This window comes from Macaca nemestrina, chromosome 2 (genome assembly GCF_043159975.1).
Source record: "Macaca nemestrina isolate mMacNem1 chromosome 2, mMacNem.hap1, whole genome shotgun sequence".
NCBI lineage: Eukaryota > Metazoa > Chordata > Mammalia > Primates > Cercopithecidae > Macaca > Macaca nemestrina.
In genome coordinates this window covers 60,207,489-60,225,851 of record NC_092126.1, presented here as the reverse complement: position 1 = coordinate 60,225,851, position 18,363 = coordinate 60,207,489, and the positions used below count along the sequence as shown (strand labels likewise).

The following is an 18,363-nucleotide window of genomic DNA, read 5'->3' as shown; positions in this document are numbered from 1 at the left end:
AGAGAGCCAAGACAGTTTCACAGAAGGAGAAGAAGATGGGAATTGTTGGGGGAGAGGAAGAGGCAGTAATTTCCCTACCAGATATCAATATATTATAAAATCGTAATAATCAAGACAGTGTAGCACTAGTGTAAGATAGGTAAATAACTCATGGAATAGAACAGAGAGGCAAGAAACAAATCCATGCATATATGGAAACTGTATATATGTTAGGGGAATATTGACAGTAGAGAAGGACAGACTATTCAATAAATGGTTTTGAGACAATTGTCCACATCACAACATGCATAAATTAATAGCAGATGGAATAAAGACCTAAATACACAAAACAAATCTAAGTCTCTTCTTTAGTAAAATTTTAAAAATCTCTCAGCAAACAAGAAATAAAAGGGAGCATCTTTATTCTGATAAAAGGTATCTATTAATACTAAACAACTAAACTAAAATTACACTTATTAGGGAAATATTAATGTTTCCCCTTGAATTAAAAAATAAGATAAGGATGTCACTTGGTGTATTAGTCCATTTTCATGCTGCTGATAAAGATGTACCTGAGACTGGGCAATTTCCAAAAGAAAGACATTCGTTGGACTCACAGTTCCACATGGCTAGGGAGGCCTCACAATCATGGCAGAAGGTGAAAGGCACTTCTTACATGGTGGCAGCAAGAGAGTATGAGGAGGTAGTAAAAGCTGAAACCCCTTATAAAACCATCAAATCTCATGAGACTTATTTACTACCACGAGAATAGTATGGGGGTAACCACCCCCATGAGTCAAGTGTCTCCCACTGGGTCCCTCCCACAACATGTGGGAATTATGGGAGTACAGTTCAAGATGAGATTTGGGTGGGGACACAGAGCCAAACCATATCACTTGGGCAATGAATTTGTTTTCTGCTTAAATCATTCCAGGAGTAAAATGTGATGTTTTGTAACATCAGAACCTTTTTAAAAAAGAAAGTTGTTTTCCAGTGCTCCCGAATAAGTCTCCAAACTTGTTCTTTGCCATATGAAAATGGTCTGTAATGTCTTTTCAGTACTGATAAATAAAAGCACAACCAATGCTTAGTGCAGCGCAAGTTAGCATATCTTTCATTCAAAAAGCTGAAAATATTATTGAAGACCCTATAACTGCAATGGATTATCTGAGAGTTTATAGGGAAGCCCTTTTAAAATTTTGATTTGAAATTCCATGATGCAGTGAACACCATTGCTATTTAATCTAAAAGTAGTAATGTCCCTTTTTCCGCATTTCTGAATTAGTGATCATAATAAAGAAATATGCCTCACCATCAATATGTCTTTTACGTGGTCCTCTGGCACAAGTCACAGAATGACTTCAAATGATTGGAAACTTAAGTAGAAAGTCTTTGGAATAAAAATGTAACATTATCTCATCAAGAGTCCAAATTCCTTTTTTACTTGCTGGCAATAACCTGGAAAATACTGTCTAGTTAATTATGATAAATTCAGCTCATTTTTTCTCCATGTGAGACAAATTTCAAACCACTGCTTGGTGAGCAGTCTCAGAGAAATGGAGATAGAGGCCGGGCGCGGTGGCTCAAGCCTGTAATCCCAGCACTTTGGGAGGCCGAGACGGGCGGATCACGAGGCCAGGAGATCGAGAGACGATCCCGGCTAACACGGTGAAACCCCGTCTCTACTAAAAAATACAAAAAAACTAGCCGGGCGAGGTGGCGGGCGCCTGTAGTCCCAGCTACTCGGGAGGCTGAGGCAGGAGAACGGCGTAAACCCGGGAGGCGGAGCTTGCAGTGAGCTGAGATCCGGCCACTGCACTCCAGCCTGGGCGACAGAGCGAGACTCCGTCTCAAAAAAAAAAAAAAAAAGAAATGGAGATAGAAAATTGTCCCCCCATCTAATATGACAGTTGTAGTATATATAACATAGGATGTATGAGACTTAAATAGATAAAATGTCTATGCTTTGTGCAATTCTGGGCCCATCGTTCATCAATGGTTATCATGATTTCTATCATCATCATTATCATCATCATCATCATTCTGGTTGTTTTTGTCATCACCAATTGAGTATTTGCTATGTACCAGGTCCATATTAAAAGACTGGAGGCAGGTTGGGCACTGTGGCTCATGCCTGTAATCCCAGCACTTTGGGAGGCCGAGGTGGGCAGATCACTTTTTGTCAGGAGTTTGAGCCCAGCTGGCCAACGTGGTGAAACACCATCTCTACTAAAAATGCAGAAATTAGCCAGGCAAGGTGGCACGTGCCTGTAATCCCAGCTACTCGGGAGGCTGAGGCAGAAGAATCACTTGAACCTGGGAGGCAGAGGTTGCAGTGAGCCAAGGTCATGCCACTTCACTCCAGCCTGGGAGACAGAGCAAGACTTCGTTTCAAAAAAAAAAAAAAAAGACTGGAAGCAGAACCGTGTCCCCTCATGGAGTTTTGTAATCTCCAGGGAGATGCTTAACCATTAAAAATTCATGATACAATTATTCTTAAAGGAAGTGGTTTTTAAGTTCACCATAAAACAAGTTGTTGAGAAAGAATTTATTAATCAAATATTCTAGGAAACAAGCTACCAAGCAATCTTATTAAGAATATTCAACCTGAATATTCATACCCATAGAAAACTATTAAATGTAGAGATGTAAAAAGACAATGCACATATGGATCAAGGAACAGAGATATCGTAAAACAGAAAAAGACTTCTAAATTGTTAACCAAATCTTGGATCTGATCTAAGTCAGAGTTTGCACCTTCTTGACTTCGCCAGTAGATGCTGCTGTGAAGTAGAACAAGGCCTGCATAGATTTGGACATTTGTGTGCTGAACTCTGAAAATGACTTACCCACAATGAAAAATAATCCTTACATTCATTTATTTGTTTGTATTTTTGTTTGCTTGCTTATTTATGTTTCAATCCACTGAAAACAACTTGGAAAAACATTTTTTAAGATAACTATCTTATTTTCAATATAACTTTATGGTTTAGAAAGCACTTTTTTGAAATTATCTGCTTACTAACCTTTCAACAAGGTAGGCAAGTCTTGTTATCCCTAATTTCCTGACTAATTTGAGACTCATTGAGATTACTTGACAGGCCTGATTTCTTACAGTTATTAAGTTAGTAGGTCATAGTGCCAGGATTTGAATACTGGATTTCTGACCCCAAGCCCAGCAAACTTGTCTTCTACACTCCAGATTTATAAAACTTGATGCAAGGATCAACGATACGAGTGTTCATGTTCACTGAATCCAAGAATACATCAATGAACATATACAATTACTTTAACCAAGACTTTAACCTTAGGAGTACATTTTTTAAGTGGCTGAAAGACAATTCTGGAAACATTTGGCCTTAGTAAAACTCAGGGAAGAGATTTCTAATCTAAGATTTGAGAGGAAATGAAATAAAAATCAATTATAATTTCTCGTTTGTTTGCAAATCTAATTCTTCGTTAAAGTGAAGTCAATACAGTAATTGTAAATAGAAAGCTCTACAATTCTACAATATATAGTTGGTAGTAGAATGTTCTGAATACATTTTAAAGGTGTTAATACTTATAAGCCAATTTATATTATAATAGACAAGGAAAATATATCAACTGTGTTTAGTTCATATATTATCTCTGCCAAAAAATTAGCTCTACCGGACGTACTTACATATATACTCGAGTGAAAAACTATTCCAGTTTGCCTGGGACTGAGGGCTTCCCAGGACATGGAACTTTCAGTGCTAAAGGTGGGACTATCTTAGGGAAACCAGGACAGTTGCTCACTCTACACACACAAATAATATTATTTTATAAATATATATGTGTATATATATAATATATATTTATTACACACACATCTTTCCTCCTAATGGTCTGAGTCATCTTGCACAATTATTTTACCGTGCTGTAATATGGTGATGCCTCAGTATTTGGTGAATGAAAATATGTGACAATGTGCTAACATAAGCCAGCATGCTGATACTTCTCTTTAGATATTTTATCTCAGTTTTACACATTTCTTATTTCCTCCTTTTGCTAACACCTATATATTTTCAAACTCATTAATTTGCTTAGTTGTTGTTGTTTTTTTTTAAGTCAGATATCCAACTTCCCGAGAACTTGTAAAATGTATTTTCCAAGTTTAGGTTATGGGTGTTTTAGAGAGAATAAAGTGTGTAGTTGTATTTTATTTTATTTTATTTTATTTTATTTTATTTTTTGAGATGGAGTCTCACTCTGTTACCAGGCTGGAGTGCAGTGGTGTGATCTCAGCTCACTGCAGTCTCCGCCTCCCAGGTTCAAGAGTAGCTGGGATTACAGGAGCACACCACCACACCCAGCTAATTTATTTATTTATATATTTTGAGACAGAGTCTCACTCTGCTGCCAGGCTGGAGTGCAGTGGCGCAATATGGCTCACTGCAACCTCCACCTTGCAGGTTCAAGTGATTCTCCTGCCTCAGCCTCCCGAGTAGCTGGGACTACAGGTGCGTGCCACCATGCCCGGCTCATTTTTTGTATTTTTAGTAGAGATGGGGTTTCACCATGTTGGCCAGGATGGTCTTGATCTCCTGACCTCGTGGTCCGCCTGGCTCAGCCTCCCAAAGTGCTGGTATTACAGGTGTGAGCCACCTGCCTGGCTGTAGTTTTTAATATTAAAATAAAAATTACTGGATCAAAATTAGATTGAATGATCAACCAACTAAAAGATTAAACACGACACAAGTATATTTTTCTCTCACATAAAAGAAATCTTTCCTCCTAATAGTTTGAGTCATCTTGCACAATTAGTTTACTATGCTGTAATATGGTGATGCCTCAGTATTTGGTGAATGAAATTCACCAAATTTCACCTTCAACCTACAAAGTGGGGTTGCAGTGAGTGCAGGCAGCCCAGGGATGGCTAGATGGCTTCACAACGATCAGAAACCCATGCTTCTTCTGTATTGTTGCATGGAGTCTCATGGTCTAAGATGGTTGCCGAAATTCAGCCCATTACCATATTCCAATCAGACAGAAGGAGGAAACGAATCACATGTAATGTTTCAGCATTGGTCAGAACATAGTTACATGGCTGCATCAAGCTGCAGTCAACGTTGAAAAATATAGAATTTACTCTGAGCGGTCACATGTGCCACTAAAGCTAGGATTCTCTCATTTACGGAAAGAGAGAAAATGAATATCTGGGAACAATTATAAGTCCATAGAACTCCTAGCTAGACTTACTGCTCTAGCAGATGAAATTTCTATTTTTTTAACCCAAGAATTATTTTATTTTCTTCTATTTGTTTGTTCTTTGCCATAAACATGTAATTACTTTAAAAAATTAAAAGTTTTCTTACATTACATTCTGCCAGCATATGAATTTGCATTTATCTTGGCCTGCAACATCTGGCATCACTTAAACATGTATAATTCGTGTTGCAGCGTGTAAAGGAATTTAAATCATGCCTAATTTTCTGCCTAAGTTTTGGGTCTAGTTTTTCTTCTTCCAGCTGGGAGTTCAAGTCATATAGACAATGGCTAGATAGGGACTTTGCATGTGCCCAGTGTGCCTAGAGCCTTGAATTATGTGATCTCCAAGAGTCTGAGACTGGTCTATCAGCCCCTAACTATAAGTGATTTTCTTAGAGACTTAGCCTCTTTTGTGGGTTTCACAAATGGGATGAAGCTATACTTATATGATGAACATACGCAAAAATTATTAGATTCATGGAATTTTATTGCTGAAAGGCACTGAGTCCAATCATCTCCTTTTACTGAGAAGATCCAAAGGAGTTATGTAACTTGTCTGACACCTAGCTAGTTAGTTACAAAATTACTCCTGGTCCTGTCTCCAAACCTCATGAAGAGAAAACGTCCTGTGGCTATCCATGCCCTATCTTTAGGAGGACGTATCATCACTGTGGGTCCACCTCATTTCAGAAGCAGCTTTGTGAGGCCCTTCTATCAGCCCTCACATAGACTCTACAGGAGAATGCTAGCATGGTGGGGAAATTACCTCCAAGTCCACAGTGTGAAGGGGCTTGACCTTTCCCTCCTGAGTAAGTAAGAGAAAGGGGTGTGCTTTCAGGGCAGGAGTTCTTTTCCAGATTCTTAGGTCTCCCAAATAACATTCCTAAGCCATGTCTTGCAAGCATCATGTGTATCTGGGGAACTGTGATGATTCATGTTTGGTGTTTGTTTTTATGTTACACAGTACAGAAAGCTGTTGTATAAGCTCCTAGAATTGTCAAATGGGAAGAGTCCTAGAGATTCTTATTTCATCAATTCCTTGATTTCTCAGCTGAGAAAACTAAAACCCACAGAGATGAATTGACTTGGTAGAGATAATATTTCTTGCTTATGATTTATAGGAAGCCAAACTTAAGTCTATAGTTGTTCATTCCTAACAATATTAACCATGCTGTTCACATAATAGTGTCTGAAAACTAATTGCCTACTTTAAATGAAAAGAGAAAAGTATGAGTTTGCTCCAAAACGTCTCTTAAATTTACAATTAAATGACATGAGCTAGTTTTATAAAACATTTTATTTACAGTAGAGCTTTACAAAAATAGTCTTAATAAAATTAATACAAATCCCTTTTACAATATAACTTATATGACTATCTTCTCAAAAAAGTGACATTCGATTATAACACATAAACTACATTTATAGTTGTTAAGCCACCTTGTAGTATAAATATGTTTTCATCATCTTTTTTTTGTAATAAGGTACATACCAATAACAATGAACAGTGGACAACAAATCTTATTTTGTTATTCTTCCAATGTAAAATTCATCTCTGGCCAAAACAAAGTTAACCAAAGAAAAGTAAAACAATTGTCCTTCTGTTCAACAATACAGTCCTTTTTAATTATTTGAGAGTTTATCTGACAGAGACACAGCATTAAACTGAAAGCACCATGGCATAAAGTCTAGTAACATTATCCTCAAAAGCTTTTTCCAATGTCTTTCCTTCAACTGTTTATTCACTATTTTGCCAGTACAAATAAAGATTGATCTCAACTCTCTCCTTCATTAGTCTCAAGTGTTCCTATTATGCATTGAGTTTTCAGACCTTCCCAACTGGCATGTATTTTAAGTGTGAGTTTCTTTCTTTGGCTTCACGTGGAGTTTCACAACACTTACGAAACATACTGAGCTCCTCCATGTGGCTGGATCTCTGTGACTCCCCATCCAACAATATTCCCCCGGATGTGACAAGACTCTGCTCCTCCAGTCTCTCTTATCTCTTCATTGCTAAGAACACTATCCCAGATATTGAAGCCTGTGAGTCTCCCAGAGAAGGCTAATGTTTCATCAAAGCCACCACCCACACAGCAGCCATTCTTTTCTTGGCCAATCTGCAGGATTCCTCCCTCAGGAACAGTGTGACCTGTGGCCATCTCAACAGTGGTAGCCACCAGCTCACCATTTACCCACAAGGATGTGAGCCCTTTCTCTGAATTCCAGGTGCTGCACAGGTGGGTCCACCTTCCCAGGGAAACCATGGTTTCAGCAACCAGTTTGTTCTCCTCTCCACCCACCACAAACACTATGGACTGGTAGCTGAGATACAGCTGGATTTCATATGGATTCCTCTTTGTGCCATAGGAAAACAGGATGGTTTTGTTTAACACATCTGTGGCTTTGACCCAAATGCAGGCACTGAAAGATTCAAGCCTCATTGGTCTCACTGGATGCACGCTTCCAAAAATCTTCTTGGAACGCATTGGGAATAAAATAGCTGTTTCACAACCTAGAGTAGCAAGAAAACAAGAAGAATATTAAAGAAAATATAAATTTATTCAGAATTATTCTGGCATTAGTTATTTCAACATAAGCATTTTAATGACTACAATTGAAAGCTATATGAAACCCTACATTATGACTTAAGAAGCTTCAACTGTAATCTCTGCAGAGCAAAGAAAATGAGAAAAAGGAAAGCCAATTGTCTTATCCAATGAAGCATCGAAATGAAGAGAAAGCATGCAAATAGAAGAGCCAACTAGTCCAAACCCACAAAATAACAAAAGCCATAACTACCTCCCCTTCCAATTTGCATATTTTGTTACTGCTTTTTTTTTAAAAAAAAAAGTTGAATCACTATCAGTTAACTTCAGACAATAATTCTATAATTTCCAAGAATTCAGAACCCAACCGGGTTCTCTCTTTTTGCCACCACCAGCTTCCTAAAATAATAAACCTATGAAATTCAGTAGACCTGGTTCACTCCATTTAGCCTTTACCAACATGCATTTTTCAGCAAAATTCTAGGATACTGATGTTATTGCAGAATACTTTATTTTATTTATTTATTTATTTATTTATTTATTTATTTATTTATTTATTTTGAGACAGAGTCTCACTCTGTCACCCAGGCTGGATTGCAGTAGTGCGATCTTGGCTAATTGCAACCTTCGCTTCCCAGGTTCAAGCGATTCTCCTGCCTCAGCCTCCCAAGTAGCTGGGACTACAGGTTCACACCACTGCGCCCAGCTAATTTTAGTATTTTGTTTAGACATGGGGTTTCATCACATTGGCCAGGCTGGTCTCAAACTCCTGACCTTGTGATCCACCTGCCTCAGCCTTCCAAAGTGCTGGAATTACAGGCATAAGCCACCGCACCCAGCCTGCAGAATACATTTTAATACACCAAATGTTCTCAGATATTTGTAAACTTTGCACAGTTTTTAGAAAACTACCTTTGAAAGGCAACAATGTACAATAATGATGACTAAGCTTATTGGGCATTCACTATGTATCAGATACTGTTCTAATCACTTTGTATGTCATTTTCATCCTCATGCTAACCCTAAGAGATAGTCTTTTACATTCCTATTTTACAGATGAGAAAACTTAGGTAAAAGTAACTTATCTATGTTTACATAGCTGATAAGTAGTAAAACTAGAGTTTGAACTTTTGCAGTCTGGTCACAGAGGCCATGCCCTTAACCAGCACACTACATTGCCTCTTATTAATAGAACCCCTAGATTTCTCTAGGAGGGCTAGAATCCAGATGGTGTTACTACTAATGAGCTGTGCAACTTTGGATGAGCCCCATAATTTCTCTAGGCTTTAGTGTTATCTTAAAAAGGCCTTTCCATTCTGCTCCTAATATTCTGCAAGTCTGTAAGCAGCAAGTATGTAGCACTCAAGAGCTGAATAGACAAAAAATACGTTTAAAAATTCTACTTTGTCCATAGGCTTATAATTACTATTTAAGCAGTAACTGAAAATCTTTAAGAGAAGTACATTCTTTCAAGGGGCCTGGTTGGAGAACATGTTTCTGCTAAAGAGCACTTGGGAGGGGGACTTTCAAATCTGAGGTGGAAAGCTCAGTAAGTTTCCATCACTGTCCATCTCAAGGCGACTTAGCAATTTGGGAAGCTGGAGATGCTGAAACGAAAACCTTTTACGTGTCCCTGGGAAAGAACAGGTGAGCTCTGCATCTATATACATGTGTGTGTGCGTGTGTGTGTATATATATGTGTGTATATATGTGTGTATATATACATGTGTATATATACTTATATAGATATGTATACATATATACGTGTATATATACATATATACATATGTATACATACATATACATATATGTATACACACATATGTATATATACACATATGTGTATGTATACATACATATATGTATATAAATGTGTGTATATATATGTGTGTGTGTGTATTTAGGTATTTTTTTTAAAAAACACCTAAATTAGGACAGGTATAACAACCTAAAGAAGATTTTCCATAAGATAACTTTGAAAAGCAAACTCCCAGTACGGTTCCAGAATAACTGGTAAAGAGAACTTGCAGAACCCAAACATCCATGTAAAAGTATGGTAAACTATGTCAGGTTCCTACAAGTGGCTCAGGGCTAGGCTTTATTCTGAAAACATTAAACAACTATGGACCTTATCCTTTAGTATTAGGGATAGTCAAATAAAATATTGACATTCAGATAATCATATAAAAGTAACTACAATACTAAAACACAAAACTGGCCCTGTCATGCTTTGATTCTTTTTCACTAAATAATTTGAACTTCTGAAGATTTTTTAAAATTAATTTTTAATGACGCAGTGATTCTTATTTCAAATGAAATTGCTAGGTACATCTTTTTTTCTATCTGTGTTAATTAAAATCAAATAAAAATCATTGAAAAAATCACCATATCCATGGGCATTTGACATAGTCTCTATAAAGTTTCAGTAAAGTAGTGTTCAAGAGGGTGCCTACTGCAATCTAATTAAGTGATTTCCTCTTTAAATAAGCCCAGGCAGTCAGGATTGCATTCCAAAGCAGTCCTGGATTGCATCTCAGAGACTCAGCTTCCCTATAGGCTACACTGGCTGTATAAGTTCATGGACTGGAACCGCATGTTGGCTATTTTTGGTCATCTTCTTTTGGGGACCAGCAATACCCCAAAACGAGGCTCTTAATACCTCTTTAAAATGTCAGAAACTCTCTTATGAAATGGCTTTTAACTAATAGGTTTTTCTGATTATCAAAGACCAAACAAAATTAAAACCAGGTTCTTAGGAGGCTAACAACAGAATGATTAGGAGCCAAGCTGGCTGGAGACCGAGAGAAGATAAATCAAAGCCTACGGGTAAAAGTATTATTGGATGTAATAAGGATTAACATTTTAGAATTCAGAAATACATCCCTCTTCTGCTCTAATATGCAAAGATGAAGATAAAAAATAGAGTAATTCTTCAGTTTTTCGGGTGCATTAAGTGTACAATGACTTTATGTGGTTTGCAAAACACAAGACATTTCATCCATTAAAATGGCTGCAGAATTCTAATTTCTCTCCTGTCACATTGAAAATCTACTGTACATTTGAATTTATGCTTTTTCTCCTCTGAAGCCCTATTTGGTATTTACTGATAAGCACCCCTCAAATATTTAGGAAATATGGTGTGGTTTCTGTAACTTTAAATGAAACATGCTCTCATTACATAAAGTTCTCTAATTTTAAATGAAACATGCTTCTTCCCCCTCCCCATCCAGCAAAAGTTGTTTTCTTGGAAATATAGGGAAGGATTCTCAGGAGAAATGCAAGTTATATTTTCTTACCTAGGACACTGATTTTCTAATATAATTCAAAATGATTGTCACACCATCATTTCTTAGAAGTTTTGGCATACAAAGGAGTATTGCTTGGCTCCGAATCTTCTGTTTCTTTCTTTTAACCATCTTTAGAATGTATTATTTTGGGAACCCATGTCTGTTTGGAGATTCATGGAGTGTCACATGGGATTTTGAGAAGTTGTCTCTGGTTTGAACAGTCTCTCTCCTGTTTGGTCCCAATTCTCTGAATCCCTGGGTTGGAGCTGGGATCGCCTACACGTATTGGCTCCTACACCTGACTCTTCCACGCTGAATCCCAAACTGCACACCCTCCGACCTCCCCTGTCGCGCTAATTCTACAAACCCCGGGGACTGGGGGACCCCTGGAGAATTCCGCTGACCCTTCAGGAGATGATATTCAGTCTCAAGTTTCTTGCTGAGAATGGGCGGAGAGGAGTGGCCGTCTGAGGGGCTGGAAAACATCCCTAAACGTTAGCCTGGGCCCTGAAATAGTGCGGGAAACCAGAGCTCCTCTAAAGACAGAGACAGGATAAAATTAGAAGACGTGGAAATCCCTAACGGAGGGAAGCTGGGCGGCAAGAAGGGTCACGGTTATAACGGGCCAGTGGACTCCTGCAGCGCCTAGTCGGATCGGGTGTCAGGGGCCCTAGAAGTCTATTTCAAGACTGTAAGGGTTACCTCCACAACTCTCTTTAGGGTTCCTTAGGACTGAGGAATACTTTTTTAAAGCCAATTTTCCCGCCTTGTATGGTGTGCCTGAGCTCTGTGACCGCACATGCAGAAATAGAGGGGTGTGTGTGTGTGTGTGTGTGTGTGTGTGTGTGTGTGCGCTTCCCATGAAAGCTTCCCCTAGAAGGTGGCCTGGCCTGGCTTGGCTTGCCGTTAAGCGCGCTCCCGGAACAAAGCCGCAGTGGGAGGTCCGGGCCCCGCTTGCCTCCTTACCTGCCGGCAGCCAGGTCCGGGCCGCCCAGCCCTGCACTGCGTGCAGGTCGGCTCGCGTCTGCCGCAGCTCCTCCAGCATCGCGGCCAGGGCGCGCCCCGCCTCCTCTGGGCGCTGAGTCTCCGCGCCCTCCAGGCGCTCCAGCCTGCGGCCCGCGTCGCGGCTCGCCTGCAGCAGCTCGTCCAGAGCACTAGCCAGCTTGGCCTCCGCGAGAGCCCCCTGCTCGCATGGCCTCGCCAGGCTTTCCGCTAGCCGGCCCAGCTCCTCCCGCAGCCTCTGCAGCTCGCCCCGCAGGACGTCGTCCGTGGCTTGCAGCAGCATGCCCTCTCTCATCTGCGAGTTCTCCAGCATGGTGAAGAGCTTGTCCCATTCGGAGTGTTCCTGACGGCAGTCGCACGGCGTGGCTAGAGCGCGGGATACACACACGTTACCAGTCCGCCCAGGCCTGCCTTGGATGTGTTTTGTAAAAGCTGACCTCCCTCGGTGGTGCCAAGTTGCAGCCCGTCCCTGGCATCCCCCTTCCCTGGCATCCCCCTTCCCTTTAAGGACACCTCCGAAAAACAGCATGTAAATGTCTCAAAAACGACGGAAATCATTCATTCAGGTATAGATTAAGTTGTACCCTATATAATCGCCGGTTATGTAGCTCAAAACAGTCAAATATCGGCGATTTTATATGATTCAACCCATTATGTACGTTCCAGAAATAACTTTGAAACCTCCATCTTTCTTCAAGTGCTTCTCACTTTTGCAAAACAAACTGTAAATTTTTAACTCGTCTCACTGGCTACAAAGTATACATGTGTTATTTAGACCAAGAGGTGGATATGTAGTTAGGGCTAGCAGAGAAACAGTTAAAGTGAACTTACGGTCCTCAGTGGGATGGAGTCCATTGTCTATTTCGTTGTCCAAATTCACATACATGAGATCATAATCATCCGAGTTCTCGGCCAACACTGCAGACCAGAGAGCACAAAACAGAATCGCAAGGAGATGCATTGCTGGAGAGACGCAAAGTTCTTTCCACAGCTGGCGGGAGGAGACTCTCAAGTGAGCTGAATTTGAGCGGAGGAGAATGAGAGTGAGAGGCTGGAGCGGAGAGCCCTTAATAAATGCTGGGGAAAGCCTGAATGGGGATGAATGAGTAATGCTGGTGGCACTGCGGTAACGGGAGTTCCCCTGAATTTGGTGGGGGAGGGGGCTGGGTGGGAGGGAGAGGGAAATGTGGAAGTTGCACAATATTAAACCGCAAAGGTTTACACTGCAGTCAGATTAACTGGAGGAGGGTCAGAGGGGAAAGAGGAAGGAAACTAGGCTTTCACTGTTCTCCTGAGAATCAGCTGTTGTAACTTGAATTGATAGCAATGGGGATGAAGGAGGGGTGGTAGGGGAGACTGAAGGTCTCAGAGGGTACTGAAGCAAATCATAATTTCAGCATTTCCTGTGAGCTGTTATTATTTCCCAACCCTTTATATATAGAAAACTTTCCATATTTCCTTTGTACGCTGTTTTACAGGTTGAAACTGAAAATGGTCTGATTCCAAGATAAACCAACATATTAAGAATTGTATGGCTCTGGAAGTCAAGTCCAATCCGAGCTATCTTGTCTTTAATACTTCTGGAGTTGCACCTATACTTTTATAGACTTTTTTGTGTTTCTTTTTTTTTTTTTTTTTTTTTTTTGAGACTGAGTTTCGCTCTCGTTGTCCAGGCTAGAATGCAATGGCGTGATCTCGGCTCACTGCAACCTCCACCTCCTGGGTTCAAGCGATTCTCCTGCCTCAGCTTCCTGAGTAGCTGGAATTACAGGCACCTGCCACCACGCCCAGTTAATTTTTGTATTTTTAGTAGAGACGAGGTGTCACCATGTTGGCCAGGCTAATCTCGAACTCCTGACCTCAGGTGATCTACCTGCCTCAGCCTCCCAAAGTGCTAGGATTACAGGCGTGAGCCACCGTGCCCAGCCTATGACAAACAACACAGTACAACTGGGTAAACCTAAAATGGGGGGAAAAACCTGGGGGGAAAATGAGTATACTTATTTAGTTATTTAGGTATGTTTCTTTTCATAACTTGGTAATATGTGGACATTATATTATTCTACAAGGTTTCAAGGCAAGGATCATGTTTTAAAAGTAAACTTAGAGATTTCTGCTTCTAACAATATATACAGGCCTGTGGTCGCATTATATTAATAAAAACTTAAAAGGTACAGATGAGCTCCCGTTAAAGTAAGGGAAAAATCCAGGGGCCAAAGATAGAGGAAAGCAAAAATAACAATCCCATGAGCTGATGCTAGGGTCCCTCTGGAATAGGAGTGAAGTGAGATAGGGGTTAATAGTTCTATAACCACCAAATGTTGGTGACCATGTGGAAGCAAAGCTTAGGCCAAAGGTAGAGAGTTAGAAGAGAGACCCTCATGAAATCCAGGACCCTCAGAGGGTTACATACTGCATTTCAGTAGGTACAATCCCACTTTGCCCTAGCACAAAAAGGTAGGAAGCAACCATATCTCTCTTTGGACTCTACAAGGTCCCTCTGAGTTTGTGAATTTGGGCCTGCCCTCAGACATGTTTGGAATTCAAATATATACTGTCTGCCACTGTGGGAAAAAAAAAAAAAAGAATTCACAGTGATATCTGAACATATGAGGAAGCAAACCACTATAAATGAGAATCAGCAGAAACCAAAAAGAATTAGACCCCCCTCCCCAAGAACTTCATTTAGTTGAAATATCAGCCAAAAACTAGAAAATAAATATGTTTAAAACTATTGAAGCTGTAAAAGAAGGAATTGAAAATATGAGAAAAGAATAAGACATTGTCAAAAAGAAAAAGGCTAGGTGATTTTTTAAAAGAACCAAATATAACTTCTAGAATTAAAAGTTAATTGAAATTTTTAAGAGCTACAGGCATGGATTAAGTGGCAAATTAGGCAAAGCTGAAAAGAATATTAATGAACTGGAAGACAGATATAAGGAAATAATCTAAAATGTACTGCTTTTATGTTCAGTAATAGGATTCTCCAATCCTTTAATTGCTCAGGAGGATGATAAAAAAATTAACTAATTTTGCTTTGCTCAAAAATGTTCGTTATAATTTTAAGGACAGCTACCAAACGGACATGGGCATCCAAACAGAAGGAGCAGGGGGAATTTTTAAAGAAAGACTTGATCTATTAAAAAAAAAATCAATGAAGAAGGAAAGAAAAGCACAAAGAAGGATAAGTTAAAAGTACAATATTATTTGCTAAAACTAAATCAAAATATACCAATAATTACCATAAATGTTAATGAAACACATTTTCCAGTTAAGAGACAAATATTTCTGTTTGTCATATAGAAATATTTTAGGCTGGGTTCACATTCAGAATCCCAGTACTTTGGGAGGCCAAAGTAGGAGGATCACTTGAGGCCAGGAGTTTGAGACCAGCCTGATCAACGTAGCAAGACCCTCATCTGCACAAAAAATTTAAAAATTAGCCTGGTGTGGTGGTGTGCACCTGTAGTCTCAGCTACTCAGGAGGCTGAGGCAGGAGGCAAGAGGATCACTTGAGCCTGGGAGGTTGAGGCTGCAGTGAGCTATGATCACACCACTGCATTCCAGCCTGGGCGACAGAATGAGGCCCTGAAAAAAAGAAAAGGAGAGAGAGAGAGAGAAGGAAAAAGAAAAGAAATATTTTAAAAATCCAGCTATACATCACTTACAAAAGCTACACATAAAACATAAAGTAGAAATGTTAAAAGTTAAAAACTTTAAATTGGAGGGGAGAAAGAGAACATATCAAGCAAGTACTATTCAAAAAAGCTAGCATAGCAATAGTAACATCATTAAAAAATAGACTTAGGCAGAAGAGGATAGTTAAAATTATGATTCAAAGAAATACAGGAACGATACAAAGAATAGCAGGATGATATCTCTGAATTATCTAGTAATATAGTTTCAAAAAATATAAACCAAAGATTGACAGAATTGCAGGGAGAAATGGGCAAATACCTAATCATGGAGGGAGATTTTAACATAACTGAGAAGTTCACCTATATCATAACTCATCATTCAAATGCCAAAAAAAGCCTGCCAAAGGATACAGAAACTTAAACTACGTAATTTAAGGTTTGATATAATGAAATATATAGAGTACTGCCTAGATAGTTCGATGGGCAAGTTCTACCAAACATTCAAGTAACACATAATCCCTATCTTACACAAACTGCTTCTGAGAATAGAGTGTTCAGGAATGTGCTAAATTCGTTTTACATGTCTACTAAGTATGATACCAAAAAGAGACAAGGACAATACAAGAGGGGAAAACTGCAACCTGTCTCATTAAGAATGTAGATGCAGCCGGGCGCAGGGGCTCACGCCTGTAATCCCAGCACTTTGGGAGGCCGAGACGGGCGGATCACGAGGTCAGGAGATGGAGACCATCCTGGCTAACACTGTGAAACCCCGTCTCTACTAAAAGATACAAAAAACTAGCCGGGCGAGGTGGCGGGTGCCTGCAGTCCCAGCTACTCGGGAGGCTGAGGCAGGAGAATGGCGTAAACCCAGGAGGCGGAGCTTGCAGTGAGCTGAGATCCGGCCACTGCACTCCAGCCTGGGCCACAGAGCGAGACTCCGTCTCAAAAAAAAAAAAAAAGAATATAGATGCAGTAGCTCTAAATAAAGTATTAGCCAAACAGACACAGCAATATGCATAAAAATACACATTATGCACAGCAATATGCATAAAAATATATCATTAGCAAGTTGAGTTTATTCTAAGACTGCAAGATTGATTAAATGTTAGAATAGCTGTTAATGTATTACATTAACAGTTTATAGGAGAAGCATAATCATATCAACAGATGAGAAAAATGTTTGATAAAATTCAACACTCAAAATAATCAAACTAGAAAGCAGACAGGAACTTACTTAAACTGAAAAAACATAAATACCAAAACCTATAGAAACAGATACATATGTAATTGTAAATCCATGGTAACATACTTTTGAAAACAGGATTAACACAAGGATACCCGTGGACAGTGACTCTATTCATCAAAGCGTGTATTGGAAGTCCCTGCCCGTAAAGTAGGACATAAGGATATAAGGAGAAGAAACATAAGGATTAGGATGGAAAGAAATAAAGTTGTTATCATTTATCATGAGTGGATCATCCACATACAGAAAAATCTAAGAGACTCAAAAGACATTACTAATAAGAACTGAGCAACTTTTGTTGGATATAAGATCAACATACAAAAATCTATTGCTTTATTAATACTAGCATATAAATAGAAAACGCCTTTGAAAATAAAGTTTTCATTTACAGTAGCGACAACAGCTATGGGATACCTAAACAACAATTTAACATAAGACACAGCTAATTATAACACCTTATTTAACTGGTGTGAGATGGTACAATTCAACATAAGACACAGCTAATTATAACACCTTATTTAACTGGTGTGAGATGGTATCTCATTGTGGTTTTGATTTGCATTTCTGTGATGGTGAGGAATGATGAGCATTTTTTCATGTGTCTATTGGCTATATGAATGTCTTCTTTTGAGAAATGTCTGTTCATATCCTTTGTCCACTTTTTGATGGGGTTGTTTGTTTTTTTCTTGTAAATTTGTTTGATTTCTTTGTAGGTTCTGGATATTAGCCCTTTGTCAGATGAGTAGATTGCAAAAATTTTCTTCCATTCTGTAGGTTGCATGTTCACTCTGATGGTAGTTTCTTTTGCTGTGCAGAAGCTCTTTAGTTTAATTAGATCCCATTTGTCAATTTTGGCTTTTGTTGCTGTTACTTTTGGTGTTTTAGACATGAAGTCCTTTCCCATGCCTATGTCCTGAATGGTATTCCCTAGGTTTTCTTCTAGGGTTTTTATGGTTTTAGGTCTAACATTTAAGTCTCTAATCCATCTTGAATTAGTTTTCATATAAGGAGTAAGGCAAGGATCCAGTTTCAGCTTTCTACTTATGGCTAGCCAATTTTCCCAGCACCATTTATTAAATAGGGAATCCTTTCCCCATTTCTTGTTTCTCTCAGGTTTGTCAAAGATCAAATAGCTGTAGATGTGTGGTATTATTTCTGAGGACTCTGTTCTGTTCCATTGGTCTATATCTCTGTTTTGGTACCAGTACCATGCTGTTTTGGTTACCGTAGCCTTGTAATATAGCTTGAAGTCAGGTAGCATGATGCCTCCAGCTTTGTTCACACCAGTTAGAATGGCAATCATTTAAAAAATCAGGAAATGACAGGTGCTGGAGAGGATGTGGAGAAATAAGAACACTTTTACACTGTTGGTGGGAGTGTAAACTAGTTCAACCATTGTGGAAGACAGTGTGGCGATTCCTCAAGGATATAGAACT

At 39.3% G+C, this 18,363-nt stretch overlaps 2 protein-coding genes across 11 annotated transcripts in view; one reads left to right on the top strand and one right to left on the bottom strand.

Moving 5' to 3' along the window:
• LOC105488561 (ventricular zone expressed PH domain containing 1) overlaps positions 1-18,363 on the top strand; it is a 274,214-nt gene that overhangs the window by 54,929 nt on the left and 200,922 nt on the right. The gene's annotated exons all lie outside the window — the stretch shown is intronic.
• LOC105488560 (pentraxin 3) lies at positions 6,445-13,170 on the bottom strand. The gene is made up of 3 exons (XM_011752747.3): positions 12,875-13,170; positions 12,008-12,409; positions 6,445-7,720 (listed from the first exon to the last, which is right to left on the bottom strand). The coding sequence occupies exons 1-3, from the start codon at positions 13,002-13,004 to the stop codon at positions 7,107-7,109; spliced, it is 1,146 nt and encodes a 381-aa protein (XP_011751049.2). The 5' UTR covers positions 13,005-13,170; the 3' UTR covers positions 6,445-7,106.